At 41.6% G+C, this 23,499-nt stretch overlaps 1 protein-coding gene across 1 annotated transcript; it reads right to left on the bottom strand.

Annotated features, from left to right (window-relative positions):
- Positions 1-6,682: 6,682 nt before the first annotated feature.
- On the bottom strand, positions 6,683-11,375 carry LOC146548150 (NLR family CARD domain-containing protein 3-like). The gene is made up of 3 exons (XM_085263733.1): positions 11,099-11,375; positions 6,940-8,710; positions 6,683-6,860 (listed from the first exon to the last, which is right to left on the bottom strand). The coding sequence occupies exons 1-3, from the start codon at positions 11,373-11,375 to the stop codon at positions 6,683-6,685; spliced, it is 2,226 nt and encodes a 741-aa protein (XP_085119859.1).
- Between the last annotated feature and the right edge of the window lie 12,124 nt (positions 11,376-23,499).

Below are 23,499 nucleotides of genomic sequence, written 5' to 3'. Positions count from 1 at the left end.
TGAATTTGGACAGCCTTCATCGTGTCGCTGTGACGTAATCGGTCTACAAATGCGTCCTCAGGAGGATGCAGCCCATGAATTTGGACACCCCCTATGTTTACTACTGCATAGACACATTGAATTTCCAACACAAGGAAACGACTTTTTGGATAATGTTTTCACCACCAAGAGAGGAGATTACAAAGCCCCCCACCCACTTTGGTGCCTCTGATCACATCACTGTTATGCTAATGCCAGCATACAGGCCCCTGGTCAAAGTCACTAAACCAGTTCGTAAGCAGGTACGTGTGTGGCCAGAAGGACCTGCAATACTGCTTTTCCACCACAGACTGGGAGATCCTTAAACAGGCCGCCACACAACACCACAGACCTGCAGGAATATACAGAAACTGTCATTGGCTACATCTCAAAAGGCATCGATGAGGTCATAGAGACCACTGTCCAGGCCAATCAGAAACCATGGCTCACAGGTGAGGTCTACAGGCTCCTGAGGGTGAGAAATGCAGCCTTGAAAGCTGGGGATGAGGTGAGCCTAACAACAGCAAGGGCAAACCTGCCACGTGCATCAGAGAGGTGGAAATGCAGTGCTCCAGGAGGATTTTGCAAAGCTTCAGTGACAGCAGAGATACTCAGAGGCTGTGGCAAGGGATACAGACCATCACAGACTACAAGCCCACTCCTCAGACCGCTGTCGGGTCCACCACATTACCGTAAGAGCTAAGTGAAATTTTCTCTTGCTTTGAGACACAGAACGACACCCCAGCACAGAAGACTCCACCCCCCAACGATCGGGTGGTGACACTATCAACATGCTTGTCAGGACCTGCTGCCATCAGGGAGGAGACTGAAGAGCCTCCGGGCCAGAACCAGGAGACTGAGAGACAGCTTCATCCAGGTTGTCAGGATGCTGAATTCACTCCCTGCTCTCACACACCAACTCCAGACCTGCATTCATCTTTTCCCTCTGAACCCCCCAAACATACAAACCCTGAGCCACCACCATTGCCCTTTCACTGACTGCCCTACTCCACCATTTGACCCTCTCATAAGAGGTGAAACATCTTCAAGGAAACTTAAAGAAGACGCTTTTCTTTCCAAGCTCCTTAGACTACGGTGACCTGGATGTCTGAGAACCTCCACAGACTGATTTTACAAGAACAACTTGTGTCAAAAAATCCCTAGCAGTGCCTCTCTGTCACACACACAAATCACTAGAGTTACAAATTTAATAACTTAAAAAACCTCAGAAAAACAGAACTGAGCAAAACAAACAAACACACAAACAAACAAACAAACAAACAAACAAACCAGAGACCTGGGGCCTGTTCTTCGTACGTCGCTTACTACATCCAAGATCAAATGACACATCCAAGACCAAATCATCGCGCTAACGGTGAGCTCGCTAATCCGGTTCTCCGAACACACCTGCTGTTGATGATTAGTACAGCTGGATGAAGTAATGTGAGATCACTGGGTGTCGTAAAAGGGGCTACACATCGATAGCAGAAACATTGATCGGCAACCCTCTGATTGGTCGGCGGAAATGTCGAAGGAGCGCGCTCGGTATTTTTCGGCAGCAGAGCAAGAACTCTTGAGTGAGGGATTTCAGGAGTTTCAGAGTTTAATCAGTTGTAGCCACAGCTGCCCTGGGGCAGACTGACAGAAGCCAGGCTGCCATATCGCGCCATCGGCCCCTCTGGCCAACACCAGTAGGCGGTAGGGTAGATTTATTATATTACACTATATTATCCAATATTATATTACATTATATTATATTATATTACATTATATCCCCTTTCACATTAGAGCCACAACAGGACCCACTAGAACATGGGAACAAGTAAAAGTGAAATATAAGAATATTCTACAGAATGGTAATATTTATCACTTATATTGCTTTTCGTCTCTTGGAAAGAGACCCTGGAATAATCTGTTTGTTTATAACAGCAACCAAGAAAAGGGCAGAGCAAAAAAGACAGGTGGTGGTCCTGCACCCCCTCGTCAACAAGTTGGTTAAGTAAATAATACCCTCACGGGAATATCGATATCTCTCTATGAGCACACTGTCGCGCTGAGCTAAAGGATCCTGTCTGTCCCGCAATATACGCTGGATTCTGAGGACTCTCCTTATCAATCTTGCACCTTCCGCAATGGGTGGCTCGCGTATACGGACAGCACATGGCTGCGACAGACTTCCCAAATCCACCTTCGCTTTTATAGCCGTGGTCTCTCATCTTGATTACACAAAGTAATTTGCAATTACTACTCTGAAATATGAATTACATCTGTAATAATCACATACATGTAATAGAATGTTAATAGTACATTTCCCTTTTTTAGGAAATGACCTGTATGTATCTGTGTGAAATCAATAAACAAACAAAGGGTTGCCGATCAATGTTTCTACTATCGATGCGTAGCCCCTGTTAAGCCACCCAGTGATCTCACATTACTTCATCCAGCTATACTAATCGTCAACAACAGGTGTGTTCGGAGTACCGGAATAGCAAGCTCAAAGTTGGCGCGATGATTTGATCTTGGATGTAGTAAGTGAGGTACGAAGAACGGACCCCAGGTAAGAACATTGTTGAGGTTTAAATTTATAATCTTAAATACTTATATGCTGATTATATTGCTTTATAAGAAAGGCCCAAATCTGAGTACACTCTGTGCCGACAGGACTGACAGGAAATTACATGCTTTTGCAGGCGAAAAGTGAAACTAAGCAGAGTGTTTGGTCGAAACTTAAAGTGTGTGTGACGTCTATATAAATGACTAGGTTTGCTGTTTTGTGCTTCAGACCTGGGGTTGTGTGTTCAGGTCTCCATATCCGGATATGTAAAATAAAGATAATCTTTTAAAGTAAAAAGACCACTTTTGAGCCGTGTCTTTTTGGCCATAACGAATACCAAAAGAACCGGAATTTAATAACATTAAAACCAAACAATAAATGAGCAAAGTAGTGCATGATAAATATAGATGACAAATACAAAGTGCAATATAGAAACACTGGGTAAAAAGAAATGAACAATTAAAAAGGAGGATAAAAGATGTGAGCAGTAGTTAAACATTAGAAATAAATATATAATAAACAAATAAAAATAGATAATAAATGAAAGCCAGGTCTGAAAGGTGAGTTTGGCTTTAAAAGCATGAAAACACACTGCTGTCTTCAGGAAGGCTGCTCCAGTAACTTTCTATGCTCGCTTTGAGGCTGCAGCTAAGGACTCCAACAATGCTAGTGCTAGCGGCGCTAACGGCTGCAGACAGGAAGATACTGCCAGCACCGGAAACGTGCTCGTCATCTCCGAGCATGAAGTAAGGAGAGCCTTCAAGAGAGTGAACACCAGGAAAGCAGCAGGACCAGACGGCATCCCAGGTCGTATCCTAAGAGACTGCGCATACCAGCTAGCTCCTGTGTTCACTGAGATATTCAACATCTCTTTATCTCAGTCGGTGATCCCCACATGCTTCAAAGAGTCCATCATTGTTCCTGTCCCGAAGAAACCCCACCCTGCTTCTCTCAATGACTATCGCCCTGTAGCCCTCACCTCAGTAGTGATGAAGTGTTTTGAACGCCTGGTCAGAGACTTCATCATTTCTTCACCACCAGACACACTGGACCCACTACAGTTCGCTTACCGTCCAAATCGTTCCACAGACGATGCCATCTCTCATCTCCTCCACACATCACTTACTCACTTGGACACTAGAAGGGGGAATTATGTTAAAATGCTCTTCATAGGGGGCAGGGATAGCTCAGTAGGTAAAGTGGGCACCCCATGATCGGAAGGTCGGCGGTTCGAATCCACTTAACGGCTACCCTGAGGTACCCCTGAGCAAGGTACCGTCCCTACACACTGCTCCCCGGGCGCCTGCTTAGTGGGCTGCCCACTGCTTCACTGAGTGAATGGGTCAAATGCAGAGAAAAACAAGTAATTTCCCCATGGGGATCAATAAAGTATCCATTATTATTATTATTATTATTATTATTATAGACTACAGCTCTGCATTTAACACCATAATTCCCTCCACACTCACCACCAAGCTGGAGCATCTGGGACTCAGCTCAACTATGTGTCAGTGGACCTCCAACTTCCTAACTGGCAGACCACAGGCAGTAAGGATGGGCCGACATGTCTCAGCCTCCACCACTCTCAGCACTGGAGCCCCCCAGGGGTGTGTTCTGAGCCCCCTGCTGTACTCTCTGTGCACATATGACTGTGTGGCCACTACCTGCTCCACCACCATCATCAAGTTTGCTGACGACACCGTCGTGGTGGGCCTGATCTCTGATAACAACGAGACGGCCTACCTGAAGGAGATTAGGAATCTGGAGAAGTGGTGCCAGAGGAACAACCTCCTTCTAAACATCAGTAAGACAAAGGAGCTGATAGTGGACTTCAGCACTAAGCAGGAGAGGAACTACCAGACCCCCGTCATCAACGAGTGCCCAGTGGAGAGAGTGGACAGCTTCAAATACCTCGGAGTTCACATCACGCAGGACCTGTCATGGTCCTGTCACATCAACACCATGGTGAAAAAGGCCCAACAGCGTCTCTACCACCTCAGACGCTCGAGAGACTTCCTTTTTTTTTTTTTTTTTGTCCCGTTTGGATCTTTAGCCATCAGAATTGTTGTCTTAAGGCCAAGAAAGATGCCAAGCGGATTTATTTTACCAAGTGGATCATCATGGGCTTGCCATATTGGTCCATTTGATTGACCTTTATTATAATTATGAATTTATTTTATTTTCAGTTGCTACAAACGGGACAGACATGACTGTGGGATAGGACAGGGGGAAAGAATGAAAGAAAGAGAGGGAGAGAAAAAAAGAAAACCAAAGGGGAGAAGAGACGGTGAGAAGGGGGGGAAGAGAGAAAAAAACAAACAAACAAAAAAAACAAAACTCCTGGGTCACCTGTATGGAGAAAAAAAAACAGAGGAGAAAGCAAACAACAAAGAGCAACATAATAAGAAAAAAAAAGCACCATCACAATAAACTAGCTAGCAGTAGATATCGATAGTTACTAAATAATAAACGATATTGTGCAGCACGCAAGATAGCCAGTGCACAGTGTGCTTTGAGGCAGCAGCCAAGAAAGCTGTAGTCCGCGTCTATGAATACCCATGTGTACACCTGTGTGCATACCTGTGTGGATCAGCATGCTTGCATTCCAAAGGTTTCTCCATGTAATGATCTGCTAGGGAGTGTGGGGAGCCACAGCCCTGTCCTCTATGGTATCAAGCAGGTATGGAGGAGATCAAAACTCTAGACATCCAGAGGCCCCCAGAACACAAGAGACCAAGGAAGACCCACAGAGGGGCAGCCGCGCCACTGTCCCAGTAAGAGCTAAGGAGAGTCCCAGATGAGGGCTCATTCAGCAGCCGCGGAGCAGAAGCCAGGGGGAGTTGCAGTGACGCGCCCATGAGCTCCGCCGGCAGCCAGCTGTGCCTGAGTGACCGAGCCCCAGGCCGAGAGGCCGGGGGCACCCCACCTCCGAAGTGGCCCGAGCGAGCCGCCAAGGAGTGAGCCGGTGTGTACCCGGACGCCGCTTGAGAGACTTCCAACTGCCCTCCAAGGTGCTCAGGAACTTTTACTCGTGCACCATAGAGAGCATCCTGACGGGAAACATCTTAACCTGGTTCGGGAACAGCACCATGCAGGACAGACGAGCTCTACAGAGGGTTGTGCGGTCAGCTGAGCGCACCATCCGCTCCGAGCTCCCTGACCTGCACTCAATCTACAGCAGGCGGTGCTGGACCAAGGCCAGGAAGATGGTGAAGGACCTCAGCCATCCCAACAACAGACTGTTCTCTCTGTTGAGGTCAGGAAAGCGATTCTGCTCCCTGAAGACCAACACAGAGAGACTGAGGAGGAGCTTCTTCCCGCAGGCGATACGGTCTCTCAATCACACCACCACACAGTACTGACCCACACATACAGTTCTTACACACACACTGGACATTCTGGACATTGTTTTCACTTCATCACTTAAATCACTTTAAGCATATTTGCACTGCACAAGACATAATGTGGATTGCACAACACTGGACACTATATTCTTCATTTCAAGCTAATACTTGTACAGCTGCTGTTATTGTGTATATATTTATTTATATTTCTTCATACATTCTTATATAGTTCTATATTGTGTATTTTGTTGTACAGTTATTTTATTTTCAACTTTAATTTATGTATTTTATCTTATTCTTTCCCAGTTAAATTTACCCTTCATTCTAATTTGTGTTGTACAGTTATTTCATTTTTAACCTTAATTTATATTTTATTCCTTCCTAGTTAAATTTACCCTTTTTAATTTTTCATATTTATTTCCTATCTTATTCATAGCCTTTTCCTTTTTTGTTTTCTTTAGGTCACGAGCAGTTGTCCAAGCATTTCACTACATATCGTACTGTGTATGACTGTGTACGTGACAAATAAAATTTGAATTTGAATTTGAATTTGAATTTGAATTTGAAAGTCATCTACATGTGGGTTTAGTTCTGACTTTAGGGACAAGTAAAAAAATAAAATAAAATAAAAACATCTGTCCAGACAACCTGACAGTCAAAAATATAAACTCAGGAACTTAAAAGGAAAATTGTGCTGACTTTGAACGTCCGCATCAAGATAAACTTACAGATTTAAGAGTCAAAAAGTGTCAAAAAGTCTGTATCCTTACCTGAGAGTTTCAAGTTTACAGTCAGGACTCTTTAGTCCAACACACAGCAAATCCAATCCTGAATCCTGCAGTTTGTTCGAGCTCAGGTCCAGCTCTCTCAGATGATTGGATGGGGAGCTGAGAATTTCAGACAAAGCTTCAAAGCTTCTTTTTGAGAGTTTACAATCTCTCAGCCTGAGGAAGAATAACAATGGAGACATATTCTTTTATTCATCTAGCATTATTAAACATATTTGTTCATAGATTCACTTACAGCACTTTCTTGGATGCTTTGACCACTGGCAGCAGCTTCAAAAATGCCTTCTCTGAACGGGAGTATTTCTTCAGGTTGAACTCATCCAGATCTGATGACAGTAAGATGAAGACCAGAGCCGACCACTGAGCAGGAGACAGTTGATCTGTGGAGAGACGTCCTGATCTCAGGGACTGTTGGATCTCCTCCACTAGAGAACGATCATCCAGTTCATTCAGACAGTGGAACAGGTTGATGCTTTTCTCTGCAGACAGTTTCCCACTGAGCTTCTTCTTGATGTAGTGAACTGTTTCCTGATTGGTCTGTGAGCTACATCCTGTCTGTGTCAGCATGCATAGGCGATCCTGATTGGTCTGCAGTGAAAGACCCAGGAGGAAGCGGAGGAACAAGTCCAGGTGGCCATTTGGATTCTCTAAGGCTTTGTCCACAGCACTCTGGTAGAAGTCTTTTACAGTAAGTGTTTTCTGGAAGATTTTAAAGCGAGGAGATTGTTTCTTAAGCAGGTTGACTCCAGAGTTGATGAAGGTCAGATAGACATGAAGAGCAGCAAAGAACTCCTGAATGCTCAGATGGACGAAACAGTAAACAACGTTGTTGAACATGTGGCACTCATCAGCTTTAAAGATCTGTGTGAACACTCCTGAGTACACTGAGGCTGCTCTGATATCGATGCCACACTCTGTCAGGTCTGATTTATAGAAGATCAGGTTTCCTTTCTGCAGCTGATCAAAGGCCAGTTTTCCCAGAGACTCAATGATCTTCCTGCACGACTCTGTCTCAGCTCCTCCATCATACTTGATGTCCTTCGTTTGTAGGTGAAATAGCACAAGGCGTAGGTAGAGCTCTGTGAGAGTCTTAGGCAGATCTTTGCTCTCTTTGTTCTTCATGACAAACTCCAGAACTGTAGCAGTGATCCAGCAGAAGACTGGGATGTGGCACATGATGTGGAGGCTTCGTGATGTCTTGATGTGGGAGATGATGCTGCTGGCCTGCTCCTCATTTCTGAATCTCTTCCTGAAGTACTCCTCCTTCTGTGGGTCAGTGAACCCTCTGACTTCTGTCACCATGTCAACAATGTCACGAAGGATCTTATTGGCTGCTGCGGGTCGTGTGGTTATCCAGAGGCGAGCAGAGGGAAGCAGTTTCCCCCTGATGAGGTTTATCAGCAGCACATCCACTGAGGTGGACTTTCTAGGGTCAGTCAGGATTGTAGTTTTGTGGAAGTCCAGAGGAGGTCGACACTCATCCAGACCATCAAAGATGAACACAACCTGGAAGTCTTCAAAGCTGCAGATTCCTGCTTCTTTGGTTTCAGTAAAGAAGTGATGAACAAGTTCCACCAAGCTGAACTTTTCCTCTTTCAGCAGATTCAGCTTTCTGAAAATGAATGGAAACATGAACTGGATGTCCTGGTTGGCTTTGTCTTCAGCCCAGTCCAGAGTGAACTTCTGTGTTAGGACTGTTTTCCCAATGCCAGCCACTCCCATTGTCAGCACTGTTCTGATTGGTTTATCTCTTCCAGGTGGGAGTTTAAAGATGTCTTCTTGTCTGATGGTTGTTTCTGGTCTGTCTGATTTCCTGGATGCTGTTTCAATCTGTCTGACCTCATGTTCATCATTGACCTCTGCAGTCCCTCCCCCTGTGATGTAGAGCTCTGTGTAGATCTGACTCAGGAGGGTCGGGTTTTCTGTTGTAGAAATCCCCTCGAGCACACACTGGAACTTCTTTTTCAATTTTGACTTGAGTTTGAGCTGACACTCAGTGAGAATCTCTGCATGAATAAACAGCAAATGACACAAATGAGAAAACTGCATTCTGGTTACTGTGGTTATGTGTTCAGTTCACTGGACTCTTGGTGTCATGATCCGGGTGAGTCTGAGTAACTTTCCACAGCATCAGCTCTCCTCCCCTGGGTGGAGCCCTCCTCACTCCTCCGTGCTCCTCACCTGTTGCCAATTACTCCGGCAGTATTTATGAGCAGCACTCACAATGAACCTTCTCCAGATTGTGTGCTTAGCACAGTCAGTTCTCTGCCTCACATTTTGTCTTGTGCTCCTCAGCTTGTTTCGCGTAACCCTCTTTTCCTGTTCCCTAGTCGGCACCTGGATATATCTTCCAACTCTCGCCATAAGTCACGCCTCAGGATTCTGCCCTGCCACTGCTGGGAAAACTCACTCTTGCAAACTGCCATCCTCAGCTGCCTGCCTCCCTGTGCACCCACATCTCACTCTGTACCCAGATTTAATTCATCTCCTCCTCCAGCTGATCTCCACCTGCAGCCACGTAACACCTCTTAGTTTTTAAATCTTGGACTCATTCACTACACTGTGGACCACTCTGATTATTATCTCCTTTGTTCCAGTGATCCTGGATAGTTTCTATTCGCCCGATTCTGCCCCTGTTGTTCCTTTGACCTGCCTCAGCTTATGTTCTGGCCTCAGCTCTGCACTTCTCATAATACCTCGCTTGCTGTTGAATTTAGCCGTGATTCAGCTTTCTCCGTCAAGAAATCTAGTAAAATACATTTCTGTTAAAAGTCACTCAGCCTCCGTTTTTTGGTTCTGTGCTTGACTCCATTCCTTTTCATGAGCCATTGAGCCCTGACACTTGGGTTATAACTGAGGGCAGGTTTTATAGAGACACATTTGATTTAATTATGTTTATTTATACAGCACCAAATCAATACTAGCAACATTTCACATATTACATAAACAACAATATGGAGCCAGTGATGAATAAATATGTAGAATAAATGAAAGAATTTCAAGTTGTTGTTTTTTTAAATTCCTCCAAATAACAACAACAGTCACCCCAATGTGCTTTATATTGTAAGGTAAAGAACCTACAATAATACAACAGAAAAAAACCCAACTATCTTTTTGGGTCCTGAAAACTGAAGGCTCTGCCTCCCATTCTACTTTTAAATACTCTGTGAACAACAAGTAGGCCTGCAGAGCGAAGTGCTCTAATAGGGTGATATGGTACTACAAGGTCATTAAGATAAGATGGGGCCTGATTATTTAAGACCTTGTATGTGAGGAGCAGGATTTTGAATTCAATTCTGGACTTAACAGGAAGCCAGTGAAGGGAAGCCAAAACAGGAGAAATCTGCTCTCTCCCAGAAAGCTGCAGAAGCTGAAATGGTGGATTTCAGTCAAATAAGGAGAACTGTGGCTTTCCTCCAACCTTTGACCAATCACCTTAGTGTCCTGTTTATCAACCATAATAAAAAGCATTTACTGTGTGGGCATTTTTTTGTTTGGGTCTCCAAACAGCAGAAAGAAATGGCAGCCATTTTTTTTAACTTTACCTTCAACTAGTAAATAGATTTAAGAAAAAGCACTTTGTGTCATGGTCCCTGTGCCCCGCTGGTCGATCCTCTATTGTGCAATATGTTTGTGGTTTGTTTGCTCTCTCTCACTCTCTCTCGCCGCGGCGACGCTCATTGCGGGCTCCCGCTGCTGGCCTGCACACCTGCTCATCACCGCACCGGCCGCTGATCCCAGCTGATAACTGCACTACTTAGATGGCGAGTCTGCACTAGTCTTCGCTGGATCGTTGAGCTATCAGTATCGTTTTTTTGGAACCCGATTCTGAGAGGAGTGATTGAGGAGGAACATTTGTACAGAAAGTGTGGAGCACCCTTCTCCCATCCCTGTTTCCCACGGACCCTGGCGACCCGGACCCGTTTCCCCTGCACGTTGTATGTAGCCACTTGGTGAATGTGTTCACTGTAAATAAACGCACTGTTCTTCGCTTAAAGGAATACCCTGGCCTGCGCCTGAGTCTCTTTCGGAAACCCTATCACTTTGATCATATTTGTGACGTGTCCCAAACTGTTGTTGTCGCCTCATTTATGTTGATAAAACAGCTCTAAAACCAATCTGACAATATAAATCTGTAAAATGGGCAGAAAACCTGCTGCTGGTCCCATTTTAATCAAACCAACCCAAAGAGCAGATATTCATGTGTGTACACAGGAGGTTATTTGTGCAGATGCATAAAACATAAACTGTAGGCTTTCTGCAGTCTCTCACTCCTGAAAGTGTTGGCAAGTGTTTTGGATTTATTATTTATATAGATTTTAATGGCACCTGTGTAATGTTAACTAAGGTTTTTATTGTTTATGTGTTTTTTGTTTAGTCATTCCCTGACTTACCTGTGGGTTCTGGGATGGTTTTATTTAAATTCTCCAACAGATCATTCCTGTTTAACCTCCCCAAAAGATTTTTAGTGACTTCAAAAGTGTTGATAGAGTAGGTATCAAACATCAGATCCACTATGTCCGTCCTCTCTGCATTCTCCAGTTCACTCACTGGGATTGCTGGTAAACCTTCTACAGACCCATTGTTCTTCAGATGCCACTTAAATTCTTCAAAGTCATCACGTCCCAAATCCTTCAAAGTCCCCAGAAGGATTTCTTTAGGTGTCGTCATCTTTTACCCTGTAAGGACCCGATAAACAAAGACTGTAACAACAGCTGGAGAGGTAATTGTCTGATTTATCAGAATTTAACTTGATTCTAACAGCAGTTCATCACTACCACCAATAAAATTCTTAGGCTCAGAATGCAACAAAATTGCACATGAAGAAGCACATAGAGAAGTATCCAAGTAACACTTTGCTACAATATAAAACAAACTATTATAAATAAAGAAAATATATAAACTAAATATATACACTACCCGTCAAACGTTTTAGAACAGCCCAATTTTTCCAGTGTTTTTGTCACGGTTTGCGAGCCGTGTGTAAATTATCAAAGGACCCTTTATGCAGGCAGCTCAGATGCAAGTGAGTTTATTCATCACATGGTGATACAAACAGAAATGGCGAAGGTGAGCATGGAAACTAAGCAAAAACCTAAAAACTAATAGTACACGAATATGAAGAAGTACACGAAGGGAAGACGAAAACACGGAACACAAGGGGTGGGAGCAAAGCACCACAACACATCACTATATAGACAGTTACACAGAGGGAGACACAGAAGGCAACAACACAGGGACAGAACAAATGGACAGAGAAGACTAAACACAGAACAGAGCGCACAGAGAAACAAGGGGGGCAGGGAATCAAAACCTAGGAAGCATAGAATAACTCACAAACTAAACTGACATAACACAAACATCACAAAGAACTGAAACCACTAGCTCAGGAGACCCAGGACCCTGACAGATACGCAGACAAACCAGCAACTAACAGAGGCAAACACAAGGCTTAAATACACAGAGGGATAACGAGGGAATGAGACACAGAAGGAGGACACAGCTGGGAGTGATTGACAAGACGAGACAGAGGAAACGCAAACTAAACACACTGACATGAGACACGGACCTTCACAACAAAGCAGGAAATACATAGACTTAACTTAGAGGTACAACAAAACACAGAACCAAAACGTAAGAATAAACAAAGATACATCATGAAATCAAAGATTAACAATACAAAACAGAAAACACTGAGTCACAGACCCAGGATCGTGACAGTTTTATTGAAAATATCCTTTTTATTTCTCATTGCACTCTGAAATGAAAGCATAGTACAAATAAGCAGTTGGAGTTAAAAAATAAATCATGAAACACATTTATAGACCAAAGTTTATTCTAAACGTTTGACTGAACACACCCGTGGCTTCTGTCTACAATAGAAATCAAATATTCTCCCATATCTGTAGCAGATGTTCCCGTAAATGTGGACCTTGTAATAATAATAATAATAATAACTTTATTTATAAAGCGCTTTCAAACAAAGTGCTGTACAACTAAAGAGATAAATAAAATAAAAGCGATACATAGCAATACAGGTAAAAGACACAATACAAGTTAAAAACAATAAAAATGTAAAAACTAAAAGCCATAGAATTAAGACATGTAGGATCGGGTGAACAAATGTGTCTTCAACTTGGTTTTAAAAACCTCCACAGAGCAGCCTGCCGAATATCTTGTGGGAGGTTGTTCCACAGAAACGGGGCATGAAAAGAAAAAGCTCTCCAATTGTCTTTTTTCTGGCTCTAAGAACTTTTAGAAGACCAGAGTCCTGAGATCGGAGAGCACGAGATGGAACATAAAGGTGTAAAAGGTCGGAGAGGTATGAAGGTGCCAATCCGTTTAAAGCCTTGTAGGTGAGCAGCAGGACCTTAAAATCTGCTCGAACCTGACAAGGTAGTGTAAAATTATGATATTATTTTATGCCATGTTATACCCCTAATTAAAGACTGTGAATTATTATGTAGTTTTAGTTTGAAATGGTTTGATCCCACTCATGACTGAGCATGTTATTATTAACCATAGTGGGTCACTATAGAGAGTCAATTAATTTTAGAAAAAAAAACAAACAAACAAAAAACCCTCCACCGAGGTCTATGAATAAGAGAGGAATGATAGACAGCCACACTCAAAATGGAGATATGTAATGATAAACACTGGTCCCCGTCTTTTGGGCGCTCTCTTGAAGTAGTCAACAATTTAAAAGTAAGATAAAATAACAGGGGCATGTGCTGAGGGGTGGTGCTGCACAAGAACAAGAGTAAAATAAAGAAAATATTGTTTTTAGAAGTGCAAATTAAAATGTACCATTACACTCAGAGGATCAATATGAAGCTGGATATTTGTTAATTTTGAATGAAGTACATGACTGGTGACTGTTCTGTCCTGAGCTTTTGTTTTTACAGCACCCGCTTGATCACACCAACAGTTTCTCGCCACCGAAGAGGGGTACTTGCAAAAAAAAATAAAGAACGGGGAGGAATATCATCAAAACTGGCAAAAGGTAATCCCCAAAGGGGGTGATAACGCCATAACTTTCACTATGGTCAAATTCTCGAAATTTGACCCTCAAAAATTCTTCAAACATTTAGACACAAAGTGGAGATTTAGATAAATATAATGTCGTAAACCACATAAGCATGAAGTATTTGATTCAATAAGATGGTGAAATAACAAGCAGCAAAAGGTTGATCATGTTAATGGTGTTTATTCAAGGGTGCAGAGGAGATTATTATTATTAAAGACAACAAATGAAATAATGAAAAGTAGAAGTGGAAAAATTTGCGTTAACGGTAATAAAATCAAAAAAAAAGAAATACTAACTAAAACTGTACTGAATGTTCACAAAACTAACTAAAATTAACTAGATTTATAGCAAAATGTGTTTGGTTGCATTGATGTGTGCGTGCCCTGCTATAGTGAAATTAAGGTAGTACGTTAGTCGAGTCGTCTGTGTTGCTGCTTCGTCCACGCGCAGAATCAGGTCAGGAAAAGTCGGGAGAAAGCGCCAGAGTCCAATTTAGGATTACTTTGAATATGACTGTTTTGTAGACATAACAAGAGTCTTGTAGTGGAGAGGGACGTAATGTCCTCCTGAGACCCAGAGAATAAGAAAAAACAGGGAGAAAATATTTTCGTTTTTTCTTTTTTCTTTTTTTTTCTTTTTTCTTTTAAATAAATCAAGTGTTATTAAAATAACAATCTCATAAGATGAAGATCAGGGACCAACCCAGAAGTCACTGACACTTCACTAGCTGTAAACTATTGGTTTAGGAATAAGTGATGGCACTGAACTTTCTATTTCACAAAAGTCAATTTATTTAGGATATCTGAGGAAGTACTGATTTTATTTGGAGACACAAAGGAACATTTGGCACTTCCCTCATCTCACATCTGTTTCATTGTTGTACCCAATCATTCTACAACTGAAATGCCTTGGACTGCTAACCATTTCAGGCAAGTGGAGTGAACCATATTTTGCTAGACTCTCATCAGATTGGGGCTTCCTTTTATTAATCTTTGGAGAGAAGTCTTCATTACTGGTATTATTCAGGTCTTGTTCACATGTTTGTCCCAGGTTTCTCAGCCAAGAGGAGCTTAAACCCCAGATACTGTGAGTTCTTTTCACACATTGAGATCACTGATAACTTTCAGCAACGACGTGATCTCGTAGAAACAATTAGGTGTTATGGATTCAACTATAATTGCGACACTTATTTTTTTACTTTACTGGAAAAGATTTCTGCATTTTACCCATATTTTATTTTTAACTCAAAATCAAAATTCCAGATTCTACTACATGTTGGTTTTGCACCAGATAGGACGACAGATTTCAGGTGGCCCTGTGTCTTTCTCTATTACATCTGCCACTGCATCTCGATAATCTTCTCTGTGGCTTTTAGTGGGTCCTGACCCTCTCATATTTTGAAAAATCTATGTTTGAATCTCCCTTAATAATTGTATTAAGAATTCTCTCCGCCTTTGTCAAAAGTTGGGTATTAGGAAAAAGTGAAATAAATATAAATATAAAGTCCCAATGTGTAGAGCACACATTAATAAATTAGTCATGTTCCCTGTGAAAGTAAATGAGCCTAATTCTTAAAGACCCCTGAAATTATTTACCAGATGTTTATTTTTTGAATAAAATAAAAATCTGAGTTTAACAAAACATTTTAATTGTAAATATCAAGCTTACCTTTCTTTCTTCCATAAAATGTGTTTGTGGGCACGCCAGCCATTTTGAAAAGGTGGGAAAAACAATTGGCAAGGCCACACCCCCACACATGGGATATAATTTTAAAGGTTCTGTTGTCCTCTCTAAGAAACATCAGGACTTAGAGGAGTGGCAAGTAGAGTATGAGAGCTACAAGCAAAAAACTAAATGTGTACTACAGTGCGCAAAAATGAATTACTGGGTCATCAGGGGGTCTTGAGGGACATTTATAAAACAAAAAAAAAAATCCCACAAACCTTAAAAGTGCACTTGAAAAGCTCACACAAGAGGGTTAATCTAGCTTACCTAGAAGACCTCATCAGGGTCAAGTTTAGGTGTCAAGTGAAACGGGACAAAAGGGGGTGTTATACTGTTATTTTCAATGTCAGCATTATTATTGTATGAGAATCATGCAACAAACATTGCATCGATGATCATTTATTGAAGCTTTTGACCTTATACTAACATCTGTGTTCCTGTGATTGTTATAACTTCTGATGAATCTTCCATTTACAGGTGTTAGGATAATGATATAATTTTTCATTGCAGGTGTAACCATGATGATTTTTATACATATTGCAACTTGTTGCTCATTGTAGAGTTGTGCTCAAGTTAATAAGGGTTAAAAGCTACAGTCAGCGCGAATGTCTGACTGATCTATTGAGGGGAAAGGCTTCGAGCATGGAGGGCTGCACGCGCTTACAAAACACTGATATCATGTTATTTTTTGTGATCTTTTCTTAAATTATGTCTTTAAGGTTAGTTTAAATAGTGGCAGTTAATTAAACGAGATTTATTAAAATATTAAATACCTGAGTCAGAACGTTACACGCGGATCACCTTAAGAGTCTGGGAAACTTTGTAGCTGCCTAACCTTTTCTTTTAATGTTCTAGCTCCGTTGATTTGACACATTGGAATGTGTCAAAAAAGGGGGGGAAGGTTGAGCTTTAACATCAAACCAGGATTATTTGAACATTTTATAACTTCATTTGTGTCTTTAATAATTTAGGAATGGTAAAGCTTAAGCTAATAGCGGTCCGAGAAGACGGACCTTTTAGAGAATCAGTGAAAAAGCATAAACTATCACTTTCATGTTTAATCATTACTCATTGAAATGAACTGAATAGCGTTTAGAAGATTTGTTAATTTTTTGTCTTTTGTTAAAAAGAGGGGTTTCAATAATTTTCAGACACACCTTGCAAATGTGCTTATAACGAGTTGGCACTCGGCCTTTTGAAGGTCAGAAGCTTCGTTCGGCGTGACTGTCCGGACTGATAAAGTGTAGGAAATGCCTTGAGTGCAGAGGGCTAAATGCAAACATGCTTACACACACATAGGATATGATTAGAATAAGTCCCTGGGACATTCTGAATGTTTAGACCAATTCTGAATCACTAGGAGGTCAGTAGATAACAACATTAGATTATTAGGGTTAGGAAGAGAGGTGTTTTGGTTTTCTGTCTCTTACAGAGAAAGGAACAGACACCAGACGAGGTCACAGAGATGCGAGGACCCTCCGTAGCAGAGTCAGACACAGTGACTGCCGAGACATCAACTGGGTCCAAGGGTCATGGCGTTTGGGCTCCAGCTAGTCACCACAAAAGGATGGATCCCATAAACACAGCAATAACCATGAAGGGGTTGGCGGAAATCCGGGAACACCAGACCAACGAAGTTCGAGAGGCTTTTGGGCAAAAAGGGGACACCTTCCTGTTCCTTTTTCTGGAGAATACACAGATCGTTGTTTGAAATCGGGGCAGAATAGTCCCCTGATCTGTGTTACGACTGAAGGGTTGTCTAACCCCTAAGGTTGAAGAATTAAGAGCAGAGGATCACCCAACTGGACGACACTGGTAGCTGCAGCAATAGAATAAAGGCTGAAAGCAGTGGGAGACAAGGAGAGTGTCATCTGGACCTGCTACTGTTGGAATCCTAGTTTTTCTTGCATCTGAACTGCGCAAACACAGAGGTCATCCCACATATGGTTCGCCCCTCAGGGGGACAAAGGACCTCAGGAGTGAGAAGAGATGAACCCGGCCACACTGGGCTACAGGGTGTTTGTGAGGTCATTATTCTAATGACCTCATCAGGGGGAATTGTAAAATTATGATATTATTTTATGCCATGTTAGACCCCTAATTAAAGACTGTGAATTATTATGTAGTTTTAGTTTGCATTATTCTCCTGAATTAGAAGAAGCTGATAACTATTGCATTAGTTAAACTGATTTGCATTACATTAAATTGCTGACTTGTTGTGAATGAATGATATTGTTTTATGATGCATTATATTGTTGAGTTATAAGAAATACTGTTCGCAGAAGGTTATTGTCTAATTTGTCTGAGTAGAAGAGAACAGAGTGTGCTGGAGTTTTCTGCCCCATTTCAGCAGGAGCAGATAAACAGGGAGCCAAGGTCGTAGCTCAGGCGCTGTGTGAGAGAAAGCATGTGAATGTTTAGGCTTTTTATGATAAGGTGGAGGCACCAGAGGCTATAAAAGTTTGAGCAATGCTCCACCATTTTGAGATTTTGAGGCTGTCTGCATCAGTGTCCATCTCCCACGTGTGTGATCATTAAATCATCGTTTGACTCAACCCGGCCGGACCAGTGTTGTTATTGTGGTTTTTTCTCTTGTCTCCATCCCCAATATTTTGAACCTTAACAGTAGCCAGTGAAGAGATCTCAGAACAGGGGTAATGTGCTCAAATTTCCCAGTTCTTGTTAAAATGCGAGCAGCTGCATTTTGCACCAACGCCAGAATCTCAGGTTAAACCTCACAAAACTTTAACAACCACCAAACAGCTGAAACAGTAAATGAGAGCAGGAACATGGATTTTGCACAAAGACGTAAACACAAAGCTCAGAGCCGCCGACGCATCAGAATCAGTGAGATGTCGCCTTTCTCACCCGATGGCACGGACACGGTCGGGGCTGAAAGCCGACAGCTCGCTGATTCTGATGTTTCGGCGGCTCCGAGCTTTGTGTTTACGTCCTTTTTACGCTGATTCTAAAGCTGTTAGTTTTATCTCTCTCCAAACAATATTGACTGAACCAGCAGCAAAAGAAGATCCAAACTACGCTTCACATAAACATCGTCATGAACTCACTCTGACTTTTGCTGTTTTGCTTCCACCAGGATAAAATCACACGTCATGCACAGCTCGCTCTCTCTCTCTCTCTCACACACAGTTTCCTGTCTAAAAATCTGTTTTCTGCATTATTCGCTTGCTTGTTACGCACAAGTCTACCGTTGTTTACAGCGCTGTCGGCCGCTGTTTTTTTCCTTTTACTTTCTTCCGAAAAGAAAACCTAATTTCTGCCGTTCAATAGGCTTCTGAACAAATTTAAACTTTTTAAAATTATGCAAATTGCAAAACGCTGTGTCTGTCATAAAACCGCTGTAACTTCAGAGGTAATGTTCATATGTCGATTAATGGTTTTCTTTCATTTTTGATCTACTGTAGAATATTTTTATAAAACCACCTTCATGTTTTTCTGTTTTATCTTCAGCTACTTTGACACAAAGGCCTCTGCTGTGATGCTCACACCTTTGATAAAGTCTTGCGAGTGTCAGCTTCCTTTTTATAGATACAAAAATATGTAAATGTACTGATCTGAATTATAATATTTCTGACTGTCTGAGGCAAAATTTCCCAGATTCAAATCGAATTGAATCGAATCGTGGATCGAATTGATTCAGGACCTTGTGAATCGGAATCAAATCGATTCTAGAATTCAGTGACGATACCCTGCCCTATTTGCGACCATGTCAACATCCAGTCCAGGCTTTTTCAAGATTGGTACTACCACAGCTGATTTAAAACATTCAGGAAAGACTCAATGAAGTATTTAAAAGAAACAGGTTGTAGGGTCCTAATGCTGACCACAGTTCCTTTATAGCCCAGGCTGGTAGAGGATCCAAAGAACAGGTTGTACATCGAGCTGCTTTTACAACCTTCCTTAATCCAGAAAGGGAAATAGAGATGGACCAATATTACGTATCGGTCCAATACTGACGGAAATTACTGGATCGGATATTGGAGAGAAATTAAAAATGTAATCCGATCCATTAAATATCAAAAACTTGCGACATGGCGTAACTCGGCTCATAACCGTAGCACGTCGCAGCAGTATGCGTCATGTGATAGAGCGGCTGCGTGTATTTGGAGCCTCGCTACCAACCCGGCATTTCATCTCCGAGGAAGTTATCCCAGAGAGAAGTAAAGCAAGTGTGTAAGTTCATCTCTGAATGTTTGTAAAGCATCCCCGCGTTAAGCTTAACAACCGATATATGGAGCGACTGCCTCTTCTCTCTCCCTCCCTCTCCTGCTGCTACATCAATCATGAAACTGATCAATGATCAGCTGATCGGCTTTTCTGTCGCTAGTCCGTCTCTCTTGTTTGTTTTTGGCCCACTTTGCACCAGAAAGAGGAAACCAGCAGCTGAACAACAGCAGCACGTTTAAGCTTGATAAGCTGTTGTTAGAATTTATTTAATATTACTTTCTACACCAGGAGTAGGGATGGGTATCGAAAACCGGTTCTTGTTGAGAAAAACGGTTCCCACTGTTTCAATTCCTTGGAACTGTTTGCCATTTTTGCAAATGATTCCCTTATCGATTCCAGTCGCCCCGAATGACGTCACCACGTTGCGGAGCGTCATTTACCTGGCAGGAAACACGGCGCCTAAGCAGCTCAAACGCTCAAAAGTTTGGTCATACTTTATGAGAACGGATGACAACAGGGCAACTTGCAATACTTGCAAAGTAGATATTTCATTTAAGGGAGGAAACACTACGAATATGCAAAAGCATTTGCTCACAAAACACACGATGACCTTAAATGAATGTCATGTTTTTAATTTTGCTCCGGACTCGTGAATCTCAACCCAGCAGCAGCGGTAACGTTTGCTCGTCCTCTCCCGTTAATGTGGCAGGTAAATAATCAACTAACAGTGCATATTATGTTAGCGCGATCTGCCTTATTACAAAACCTGCCATTACTGTGCATTTAGGTGACCATGATGAGAGAGACAGAGTCTGGCTGGCTCAGATGCTGGCAGTTCTCGCTGCAGTCTACCGGTAGCGTCTCCTTTCAGGCCAGGATAGGCGAATGTCACCGAGCAGTGACTCAGTTTGTGGTCAAAGGCTTGCAGCCATTTGCCGCAGCAGATGCCCCGATTTTCAGTAAGTGAATGTGTTTAATTGTAGGCAGGGACATTACTGGATATTCTTGTGTAATTGCTACAGAATAATTTATGTTATACTTTGTTATTGCTACAGAAGAATATTTATTTTATTATTTTACATTTACAATTTTTTCCCCGGGGATCCTGTGACACCCCATTGAAGAGCCGTAGGCTGTGGATCTCTTAAGATCTCACTGTTGGGTTTGTAAGGCCATGTTACTCCTAAATTTCTATCTTCTTCAAAGAGAAGATATAAAACAAAGTTCTAAGCTAATCGACCTTAGTGTTCTCCTTTTTTAAAAAGAATCGATAAGAGAATCGAATCGTTAAACAGAATCGAAAATGGAATCGGAATCGTGAAAATCTTATCAATACCCATCCCTAACCAGGATCCTTTTCTATGTAGCTGACGGCTGGTAACTCTGCAGGGGCGGATCTAGCAAAGTTTAGCCAGGGGGGCCGATAGGGGATTAACAGGGAAAAGGGGGGCACAAAGACATACTTTTCTTTCTTATTCTCATTTAAAATGTCTAGCTTTTAATAAATAATTATCTGAATCTTACACCCAAAGTTTTAATCTGATGTAAAATGTATAGAAGTCCATTACTGTATATAGTAACTGTTAAGTCTAATATACCCTAGTAAGCTATAGTACTTTTTCCTTTGGGAAGGTACCATCTGTGCAGTCTGCAGTTCTGTTGAAGAAAGATGTTGAATATATTTAATTATTCTTGAAAAATAATTGATTTCTGTGCATTTTTTTTCACACTGCATCAAATTAAAGTTGATTACGTCAATTAAGCATCATGAGGTGGAGGGTGGTTCCCTATTTTTTATTTATTTATTTATTTGCTGGGAGTTTTAGAGCCCTATTAGTTAGGTTGCTTACTATTTAAAATACCAGAATAGGGAGGATGGATTAGGTTTAAGTTTATTAGATTTCTAAAAAAAAAAAAGCAAGATATTAAAAAAAACAGTTTTATTGATCAAAAAATACACTATATCGGATTCATATCGGTATCGGCAGATATCCAAATTTATGATATCGGTATCGGACATAAAAAAAAAAGTGGTATCGTGCCATCTCTACAGGGAAATAACCTTGAAGTCACAGAACACTTTATCAGCACCAACAGGCAAAGCAGCTGAGTAGTCTAATGAACAGCTTGAGGAGGGAGTAATCTGATTCCTAAGCAGTGTTGGTCAAGTTACTTGATAAAAGTAATCAGTAACTAATTACTGATTACTTCCCCCCCAAAAGTAATCCCATTACTTTACTGATTACTTATTTTCAAAAGTAATTAATTACTTAGTTGCCTAGTTACTTTTTAAAAACATGATTTACAACCTGAAGAGGTGATAAAGTGATAGATCTTTCAGCCCAATTCTACTTTTTCTACATATTCGATCATACAAAATGTAATCAAATGGAAAAGTCTCTTTTTAAACCTTGTTTTACTAGTTTTAATCTTTTGACTTTATGCATCAAGCAAAAATTTAATTATATGCAACATTCTCTGACTGGAAGAAATTAGTTTAACATTTAAACCTATTTTCTGCACAGTCCAGCACATAAAATATTTTTTTGGTGTGTTTACACTCAGTCTTTCAAATAGATGAAAGTAAAACACACCAGAAAATAAATAAAGTCAAAGACTCAGCGGTCCTGTTGCTCTATTTTCACCTGTAAAGCAGGAGTAGGGTAGGCGGAGGTTTACCCTGGTGCAGGTGTGCCGCAGCGGTCAGTGGAAGAATCTGCGGGTTTCTCTGTGAGTTTCCCATTACATCGTTGCGCACTCGGTGCTTGCTTGGAAGTTTAGGGGTTTTTTCGCTGTAAAAAGAAGTTTTCTTCCCACGCACAATGCTAATGTTTTTGTCACTTTTTATGGAATCAAACTCAAAGTAAGGTCAGTACTTCCACGCTTTAAACGCTGCACGCTCATACTCTCTCTGCACTCGATATATTATCCATTGTTGATCTGCACACAGCTGTTGCCACGAACTTCGCACTTGCTTACGTCACTGTCATGAGACATTCTCGCAAAAAAATCACGGTTTTAGTAACGCAGTAACGCAGCGTTCCTACGGGAAAGTAACGGTAATCTAATTACCGTTTTTGCAATAGTAATCCCTTACTTTACTCGTTACTTGAAAAAGTAATCGGATTACAGAAACGCGTTACTTGTAACGCGTTACTGCCCATCTCTGTTCCTAAGTGTTGCAGCCCTGTCTCTGAAAAACGTAAGAAAGTCATGAGCCATCAAATTAGAGCAGCAGAGAGTTGACTTACTCTCTGTAAGCTGCGACACTGTGTTGAATAAGAGTTTTGAGTTATGTTTATGGCTCATGATGAGATTTGAGAAATAATTTGCTTTCGCTGTCAACATCGCTGATTGAAGAGAAGACAATGAGTCCTTCCAAGCCTGGAGAAATACTTCTAGTCTGGAAGATCTCCAGTGACGCTCTGCTTTTCTACAATCTCTTCTCAAGTTCAGAACCAAGGCATAGGGTTCCTTTTTTGGACATTTCAACTTCCTTACGGGAGCAACAGAGTTCGGTAGTTCAAGAAGTTTATTATTAAGATTTGCAGTCAAGGTGTCCACACATACATCCTGGGTAAAAATAGGGTCCAACACATCAGGTAGATGTAATTTAACTCCAAGCAATGCTTTGGGGCTAATATAACGAGATGATCTGAGGGGCAATTTTCCCCTCTCAGAAGCTGGAGATTTAGGGATTAAAGTATCAAATAAGATTGCTGAGTGGTCTAGAATAGGCAAAACACAATTTTCAGTCATTGATACATTCAGCCCGTAGCCCAAGACAAGGTCTAGGGTGTGGCCCTTATGTGTTGGCCCAGACACAAATTGTGTGAAGTTTAAGGAATCAGTTAC

This window comes from Mchenga conophoros, linkage group LG23 (genome assembly GCF_057382185.1).
Source record: "Mchenga conophoros isolate Kocher_MC1m ecotype Shallow Benthic linkage group LG23, M_conophoros_male_GT1.1, whole genome shotgun sequence".
In the NCBI taxonomy this organism is placed as follows: domain Eukaryota; kingdom Metazoa; phylum Chordata; class Actinopteri; order Cichliformes; family Cichlidae; genus Mchenga; species Mchenga conophoros.
The sequence above is the reverse complement of the archived record's forward strand: the minus strand, read 5'-3'. Positions and strand labels throughout refer to the sequence as shown.